This window comes from Podarcis liolepis, assembly GCF_965112155.1.
Source record: "Podarcis liolepis genome assembly, chromosome: 2".
NCBI lineage: Eukaryota > Metazoa > Chordata > Lepidosauria > Squamata > Lacertidae > Podarcis > Podarcis liolepis.
The window spans coordinates 85,459,838-85,469,058 of NC_139555.1; the positions used below are offsets into that span (position 1 = coordinate 85,459,838).

The 9,221-nt window shown below is 45.4% G+C and overlaps 1 protein-coding gene across 4 annotated transcripts in view; it reads left to right on the plus strand.

The window, feature by feature from the left end:
* Window positions 1-4,225, plus strand: part of CHCHD6 (coiled-coil-helix-coiled-coil-helix domain containing 6) — a 195,192-nt gene extending 190,967 nt beyond the window's left edge. For 3 of the 4 annotated variants that reach the window (XM_083489414.1, XM_083489416.1, XM_083489417.1), the window contains one exon: window positions 3,644-4,225. In XM_083489414.1, coding sequence (XP_083345540.1) covers window positions 3,644-3,830 — 187 coding nt within the window. In that variant the 3' untranslated portion in view covers window positions 3,831-4,225. The remainder of the gene's footprint in view (window positions 1-3,643) is intronic. The other variant, XM_083489415.1, reaches the window with a different exon arrangement.
* Window positions 4,226-9,221: the final 4,996 nt, after the last annotated feature.

Here is a 9,221-nt window from a genome sequence, read left to right on the forward strand (position 1 = left end):
TTAAGGCTAGCTCCTGGAAACAGCCTGTTAGGAATTTTAGGTGGTTTACCAGGGAGTCCCCCGGTTTCTTCCGACACCGGTACAGTCTCCTGGTCAGTGTTATCAGTGAGCCAGCTGTCTTCCTCACATGGACAGCCTTGAGCGCATTCCACGCCTCACTTGCCGTCACCTTATCAGCTACGTAGACTAGCTGGCTGTCGTCCACTCCAAGGATGATCGTAGCCAAAGCTTTCTCATCCTTTTCAAGCTGGGCCTCTGCTAGTGCCAGCTTTTCATCGTCGTCCTCATCCTCCTCAGGGGGCTGCGGTGTAGTTTCCACCACCTTCCACAGGCCCTCACGCTTGAGGAAGTGTTGCATGCAGACCGACCAGCTGCTGTAGTTCGTGGCCGTCAGCTTCTCCAGCAACACGCCAGTTCTGGACTGCTCCATCCCTGCAGCTCACCTCCAGCACCCACGGCTAGATAACTGCCACCTGTACTCTTGCGCAGCGGAAGCGTGCTGGGCCCATAACCCTGTCGCGTATTCCACGCGGCGTTTTCAGCAAAGCACTAAGAGTTCCAGGTTTTTCAGTGCAGTCCTTTTTAATGTGAGTTATATACAGGCATTTACAAAAGAAACAGTCCATACAGAGTACTTACAAACGAATACTCTCCACCACAGCACCACCACACTACAGCACAACCACCACACTACTGTTAAACAGGCCTTCCTTTTTAAAACAGGTGATAGCCAATTACACTAATCACACTCTGCTGAGTCACTCTGACCCAGCAGAGTATTGCATCATCCTGTTGAAGCCTGCAGACTTATCCAGTATCCTGCGAATCCCAACAAGCTACCGCTGTATAGTGTTGCTCTGGTGTCTCATGCCGCTGGTATCTTTGAATAGAAGTGGGTTATCAGGAGTCTGCTCTGGTGGGTACCCTGCACATGACCCTTGACTCCTTTGGCTTTGCTCTGCAGGTGACTGTAGGAAACAAGACGGGGACACACACACCTTGGCATACCTCAGCTGTCTTCTTGAATAGACAAACTTACCCTTGTAGTTTAGGAGGAGCAGAAGATCAGGGTGTGTGCTAATGCCTGGTTATGCCCCAGATCTATTTGGCAATCACCAGTGCAAGCATGCACTTCTCTTTGGCCATTAATTTTGCTCTGGCAAGAACAAAGGTGCCCCTTCCAACAGTTGTTTCAGCTCTTGAGGATAGCTCTTAAGAAATCCGCACTGGCACCTTGCAGTCTGGACTTAGGGTGGCTGTGTGAATTGGCTCGCAGTGCTCACTTTTACTCCCTATGACTGCCCTATCAATCCTGTGGCAGGAATTCTGTATCATCATGCCTCTGGTTGTTTAGCATTCCAGTCTCCTGTTTTAGTATCCTCTCCTGTCCCGTAGGCCCCCCTGCCTTTTTCCTGTTTTGTCTCCTTTAATCCCTCCTCTCAGGAAGCCAGAGTCTTGACTTTCTTATCCCCAAAGCCCCATGCTCCAGTCTCTGCCTACTCTCCAGGGGATGCTGCAGGGTAGGTTGTGCCAACCCCGGCTAGCTTTCCTCCTTGAAAAGAAGAAGAAAAAAACCCTCTCTTGCCTCCTATTCAAATATAAGCTTATAATACACATGCACACATCCCAATTCACTAAATAGCATTCCCTTTTTTTGCAGGGGACATACCCTCCCAAGAAAGCAGGGGTTATTCAGCTTACGATTAGCAGCTATCAAGGGGGGTGGATTTGTAATTGCTTGCGAGTGTGTCTGTTGGCTTGGAGAAGAAAGGTTAGCAGCACTGGAGAAGGAAAAGTAATTGTTCTACAGATCAAGTATAGCCTAGGGAAATTCTTCTTTAAAAAGTAGCATCAATCCTGCCCACTTAAGAGGCAAGTTGGCTCCATGGCCAGAGCCTCTTAAGCCCTTGACTGTTAAGGTAGCTGTTCGCCAGTCTTAATCATGGATTTTGTGGCTACTGTTTTTCATCAAAATGTAGGCAAGCATCTCTAGTTCATGTGGCTGTGCCATGAAATAGTCTTCTGCCAAGAGCAATCCTTAACCACTAGCATGTTTGGCCATGGTGCCATGAGGCTACCCTCCTGACAGCAGCATCGCTACTGCTCATCTGAACAATGTGGGGGGTGAAGGTGGGCATCACACAGTCCACAAATGCTGGAGAAATAGCAGAGAACTTGGCAGTGTTGTGACAAGTGGCATGTCGTCTTATTATGCCCTTCTACATGTATAATGTGCCTAACCCTGGGACGATTTTACATAATACTGTTCTGAAAGCAGCAGTACTCCATTGAGTTGAAGGATTTGTATGGAGGCTCCGCTGCTTAACCCATTTTAGTAGCAAGCAAGGGACAGCAGTTGAAATTGTCACAATGGCCAGCTTGACAAGGTGTCCATTTGCATCTGTTGTGCGCAGGAGAAATAGCAAAAAAGCAAATTACACCTTCTCCAATAAAGCTGCTGGAGAAATGGCCTGCATTTTTCTTGATTGGTTTTTATTATTATATTACATTCCCAGGGCAGTTTACAAAATGAATATAAATTAAAATACAGAAACAAAAATAATATAAGCTAAAAGCCACAAAATCATAAAAAGCAGCATAAAACAGCAGAATTCAATTTGCTTCTAAAAAGCTTGCGATTTTTTAAAATGGCTTTTGACTGGCATGGAAGGACTATAAAGTAAGTGCCACGAACGGGGAAGGGGACATGCTTGCACATGTAATGCTAATCTGGGGTTTAATATTATGTATGTCTGAATTGTTGCCTCTTTCAGGGCAAAGCAGGTTGGGAATATTGTGTAACATAGCTCTTTGGAATCCTGGTAGGTTTTGTTATACTATTGAAGAAAGAGGTCTTCATTGCTGTTGAAATCAAGGAAAGGAGTTGTTTGTAGCGTGGATTCTTGATCCAATCTTCTCAGGATTGGTGAAATCAAGGCAAAAAGTTTGGACAAAGTCTTCATGCCATGCAGCTGCAGTCAACCTCACTTCAGTAGACTTTGTAGTTTGTAACAAGCCTTGAACTGAAAGCATTTCAGCTTCCAAGCAGCGCCGGTCTCATAACCTTCAGGAGCTCAACATGCATTTTTAGGGAGAGGGAAAGTAGCAATTATTCCTTCCATCTACAACATGTTGTGCTTAGAAGTAATTTTATCAAGCTTCCATCGGGAGCAGCTTCTACTGATTGATAGTGCCATGAACTGATGCTTTTGTACACAGAAACCTTTTGGGATATGAGCTACAGATTAGGAAGCCAGGGGTTGACCTTGTTTTCATTCATCTTTAGGGACTGGTACTTGTTGTCTGATAATTCTGTGATGGAGTTGTGGTTTGTTTTTCACCGAATTGCATGTAAACTTCAACATATCTCATCACTAGATCTATACAGGCAGTTTTAAGTCAGAAAAAAATTATTTGTTGAGATGTGCCAGTTGATATTCTTTTTGCCTGAAATCTCTAAATATGCAAAAATCCCAATTGTTGTCACAAATTTAAAGGACAACATGTTTTCTTAAAAGGAAAACCAACAGATTTTGAGATTGCTCTTCCATAATCTTTTTGGAAGTCATTTCTTGCTACATGGTTCACTCAGCAGCTGAATAAGTAATGATGCACCTCCTCTTCTTCATTTCTCTTTTCTCAGGAACTGTTGGTCCACTTCGATTAAAGCCCAGCTGCTGGCAAAGTGCAGAAAGCAGGGGACCACAGAAGCTCTTAGAAGCCCAGCATTCTTTTGGAGTCATGCTGATGCAAATGAGTGCCTTCTGTCCATGGTGGTCCACAAAATCACCATGAATCCATATCCAGATGCCTGCATGTATCAGTCTTAATTGATGGATTTGGACTTGAGGGGGAAGGACCCTGCGTTTGGAGGGAAAGCTATGCTCTGCGAAATGTATGTCGCCACCATCATTATCTCTCTTCCACTGAGAGAAGAATTCCCATGAATAGATCTCGTTTCTAGTGGAGGACATGAGTGATAAGCCTCCATTTTTGTATTTAAAAAAAAAGCCTGTTAAGTTTTTTGTTTCACTGTTACTCTGTATTTCATAAGACATTGCCTTTGTCCTTCAAAACAAGGAATCTAAGGAAATGCCAAAGCCTGTGTATATTGAGTTAATACTGACTCAAGCAGGTTTGATTGTATCTTTGACACTAACAGAGACATTCCTGCCTTCCCCTCTCAAGCTTCCTCCTAAGAACAATAAAAATGTGTTTAATGGCCGCTGTGTGCTGACAGTTGTTTTCTGATCCAAAAGTTTGAGATCCCTCTCTTCCCTCCTTTCTGCTGCCCCGACTGTCAGACTTGACCGCCTTCCAGTCATTGTTGAGAACTGAAACTCTTCCAGACGCTGTTGGTAAATTAAAAATCTCATTTGTTTCATGCCAGGAGGTGGATGGATAGCTCTGGATTAGGTGGAGAAGTGCAGACGTCCTGGCTGGAAGAGAGAGCTAGGTGTGGCAAGTCAAACAGCAGAAAGGCTCGACCGTGTTTAATGCAGCAGAACTTTGTACCCCTTGCAGCAACTTTCTCTGTGCTGCTTCCTTTCCCCTCCATGCTGCCTGTAAGAAGTTCAGAAATCGCTGGAGTAAAGCAACTTTCCTTCACAGGAACCAAGACATTCCCAACAGTTTGGCAGTGAGTATCTCTAATCCAACCAGGCATAGCTAGACAGCTCTTACTAATGCCACTGCATTCGCTTTGTAACCACCTTTTCTAGCCTGTAATACCTGTTTCTGGTGGCTTTTAACTAGCTAATACATTGGTGGTAGCAGCTGGCATTTTGCCTGTCTCGAGAAACAATGGAGTGTACCTCTAGGGGAGAAGTCAAACCAAAGTGACCTTCCTGGGGCGCAAGCTTGGGCAATGTGTATGGAGGTCCTGGGCAGCGGTGGAGGAAGCCACTCGGGCAGGGCGCACCGTGGGGCCTCCAGAGTCTGCCTGCCTCCTCCCACTCAGCCACCCTACAGCTGGGGAGTGGGCAGATTGTTTGGGCAGCGTGGAGCCTGCGCATGCCCAAGCCACTACGTGGGTGCGCTGCAGGCCCTGCGTTGAGTGCCACCCGGCATTTTGTCACACACTCAGTGGTGGCACCCAGGGCAGCCTGCACCCACCGCACCCCCCTTCCTCCATCCCTGGTGCTGGGCTGCCCAGCGTTGCTGATGTGGCCCAAAGGAAAGCAGAGCAATACGTTTGGCACTAGCTTGCCTGCAGCAGTTACCAGAAGGAGAGGTACAAGTGCAGTAGAATCCTAGGGTTGCACCCCAAACACCCTGACTAGAGAGCAATCCCTATGGAACAAAGTAGGAAATGCTCCAGAGTAAACAGGAATATGGTTGCATTGTTAAAGCACAAAAAATAATGCAACAGGTATTCTGGCACAGTGGGTACAAATAAACTTGCCTCCATTCTTGGCGTGACTTGCTTATGAATACTAGCCACTATATATATATATTTGCACACACACACACACACACACACACTGACGACTGCTCACTCTTGCCCTCGAAACAGAAAGATGCCGTCTCTCTTTATTTCTCTCTCTCTTTCTGGTACTTCCTTTCCCCTCGTTTAGCCCTCCTTGTGGCCCACGTTCAATTAAGCCGAGTGCATCATGAAACTGGGTCAAGGTCTGCAGGTTGCCCACCTGTGGCGTAGAGGAATGCTTGATTCAATATTCCGCTTTTCCAACAACACTGTTGGGAGGCAACGTCCCTTCGCAGCTCCCTCGCTTTAAAAAGGAGTTGCATCCCCTACCTTTGTCCCTCCCTGCCCAAGCCGGCTTTGACCTACAATTTGCATTTTAGCAGCTGTAAATTGCGAGGATTAGGATGCCAGGGCTGCTTTATCTGGCTGCCTTTGACAATTTCCCCCTCAGGCAAGTGTAATACATTTTCCATGTTCTTTATATAATGAGCTTTATTTACCAAATTGGCAATTCCTCTGTTGAGAAATAACTGATTACAGCATTCAAGGAGCTGCTGTCATCTCAAGATATGCAGGTGTCTGTGGAACATAAACAGATGTGATCGTTCAGAAAATGAACCCAATTCAATAGAGTGGGGAGGAGGGGGCATGGGAGAAGAGTCTAATCTAGGTATAAAAACCTCAAATGTAGCCCAGTTCAGACTAAAAAAGGGCAAGGTGTGCCCAAAGCGCACCACTGCCCCAGTCATGATCAGAGCATCAGCCTCCAAGGAACTCAGTGACACAGCCCCCTTCAATAAAGGGTTGCACATGCTCTTTGTCACCAAGGGCCTGGCTAATTGGAAATCTTGGAAGGGGAGTATAATTGAAATACAGTCAGCCTGAACAGAAACATGCTCAGTTAGGTTGCCTCTGCACGCAAAATTGCAACAACATAGTACAAGTCTTGGATATGAAAGGGATACATCATGCGGAATCGGCACATAAACTAAAGGCCTCGGAAGGTTTTGTTAGTTCAATCCATCCTCAGTGTACTAACCCAGAAATGGCATGGGGCATTCTCAAAACAGAGAGAGAGAGAGAGAGAGAGAGAGAGAGAGAGAGAAGTCACAAGTCCCTCTACCCTGCTGCACAACTCAGCTACAGAGTGCATTGTTTGCACACATGCATAGGGTCCCAGCTTCAACATATTCAGCTAAAAGATTTTTTGTTTGTTTGCAGGGTTAGGAAAAAAATTCTGAAATATACTGTGTTCATCATAGGCCTGATTTATGTCTCACCCCCTAGACAGGCTATGTTGGTGGATACCGAGGACAAAGCCTTTAGCACCCAGATAGTTGAATTAACACAAATTAATGGGAGGGCACCATTTAATTTTCCTCCTTGGCATTTAGTCTTTGGTGAATGCCTGGACCCCAGCTCCTTGTCTTGTCTCCAGGCTGCTCCAGTCTTGAGGGTGGAGCCCGAATTGGGTTCTAACAATAAATTGCAATTTCAACTCTTGAGCACCTCAGATAATTCGGATCACAATGCAGTGATGGATAGATATCCCCAGGGTGCAATTGCAGCTACAACTGATACTAATTGATTGAAGCACCCATGAAAATAACCTCGAGGACAGACCTGCACGTCAGCCTGAAGAAATACACAGAGAGAAGTGAGAGACCTTCTTTCACACTGGAACCAAAGGGATGGCAGTTGGTTTGGCTTCCATCTGCACAAAATGGCACACTGCAGGACTGTAAATCCAGCTGTGGCTTCCTCTTCTCAATTTCACCTAACAGCCAACGTTTTAGCTATCTCTCTTGAGATGGCTTGTTCAATTTCCACAGAGATGCTCAACTGCAGCAGAATAGTATGTATGCTTGAATAACCAACTTCTACGTATTGCACAGGTAAATACCCATATATGTGTGAGGGCATTTTATCTATACATTTAAGTGGATCTCAAACCATGGATAGATTAATCTGCGTGATTAACTGATCAGGGATCTTGTTGCAAATTAAAAACAGAGATCTGATTAATCAGAACTGATTAGCTGCATTTTCCCAAGGCCAATGTTTGGACGCAGCTGCCTCCTCTGCTGTTGGATGCTTCCTCTTGCAGCAGCCCTCACTCTCCCCCCACCCCACTTTACTTTCATCTGCAGGAAAGTAACTGACATAGGTCAGTAGCAGAACGGTTTGGCGAGCAGAAGACCCCAGGTTCAATCCTGTCATCTCCATTTATTTTAATGTTTTTGCTAGGAACATAGGAAGCTGCCTTATAGAACTGCACAATCCTGGTTGGCAAATTGTTCTGCTGGTGCTTTCAGGAGTGGCAAGTCCTGGTATGTCCTGGTATGTCCCACAGAGGAACTTACAGTCTTCAGACAAAAACATCCTGAAGGTCCCAGGCCACAGAGAGGTTAGGCTGGCCTCAACTAGAGCCAGGGCTTTTTCGGCTGTGGCTCCAATCTGGTAGAACGCTCTGTCACAAGAGACTAGGGCCCTGCGGGACTTGACATCTTTCCGCAGGGCCTGCAAGACAGAGCTGTTCCACCAGGCCTTTGGTCAGGGCACAGCCTGACTCCCTCCTTTGGCAATCTTCATAGAACTTTAGCCTAATGGTTGCCATTAATTTGAGTTGAATTAATTTTAATGAAATGATTTTAGAATGTTGTATTATTTTATTGTTGTTAGCCGTCCTGAGCCTGGCTTTGGCTGGGGAGGGCGGGATATAAATAAATTATTGTTGTTGTTGTTGTTGTGAGTCCAGCCTGTCAGCAAACAGCCAGTTCCTGACATACTAGCTTCCTATTGGCTGGGGAGGCTTTTGTTTACAAACAAGGAAGACTGAACCACTCTGCATTATTCTACTCCCTGTAGTCCGAAGTGGTGCAGACGTGAGCTCGTCATGTGCCTCTGGCCGGATCACATAAAGCAGGCAGTTTAGTTCAGCCTTTGCCAACCTGATGCTGTCATGTGTTTTAGACTACAACTCCCAGCAGCGCCAGCCGGTGCAAGCTGGGAATTGCAGTCCAAAACATCTGGAGGGCATCAGGTTGGCAAAGCCTGGTTTAGTTCATTGAAAAAAATGGCCCGCAGAATTTAATTTAAACACAGCAGTTTAGAAGTTCCCCAGCGTGATAAACAAACAACTGATTGAAATTTTAAAAAACAGTTTGAGTAAGATGCAGAAACTGTATCCATACGGATGACAATACACCAGGCAGTAACCACTCACAGTGTGTGTCTATCCACTTGGTAAGCTGTTAATTTATATTGTCCTGTCAAGTACTGAGGAATTATTATTTTTACCACACATCTGCCCCTGATCAGAGTTGTTGAGTGCACACCCTAGTAAATTATCTGTTCTTTTCTTTCATTTTTTCTTAAAAAAAACTTATTTAACACATGTTAATCCCAGCTTTTCATTTTAAAAACCCACAAAGCAGCCAACACTTAATGCAAATACAAAATTTTAAAACCCACAGCCTAAAGCAGCAGCTATTCACCCAAAATAGCAGCAAACCATTTAAGAGCAGCAATTAATATTGCAAGTCCGTGCCAGACGTCATGCCAACCCAAAGGCACACGTGAACAGCACAGTATTAAGGACCACCAAGGACGAAGCAGGAAGCACATAGCACTGTAAGCGCAGGAATGCATGAAGCTGCCTTATCAGACCATTGGTCCATGTAGCCCTGTGTCATCTGCCCTGCATAGCTGTCAACTTTCCCCTTTTCTTGCGAGGAATCCTATTGAGAATAAGGGAATTTCCCATTAAAAAAGGGAAACGTTGACAGCTATG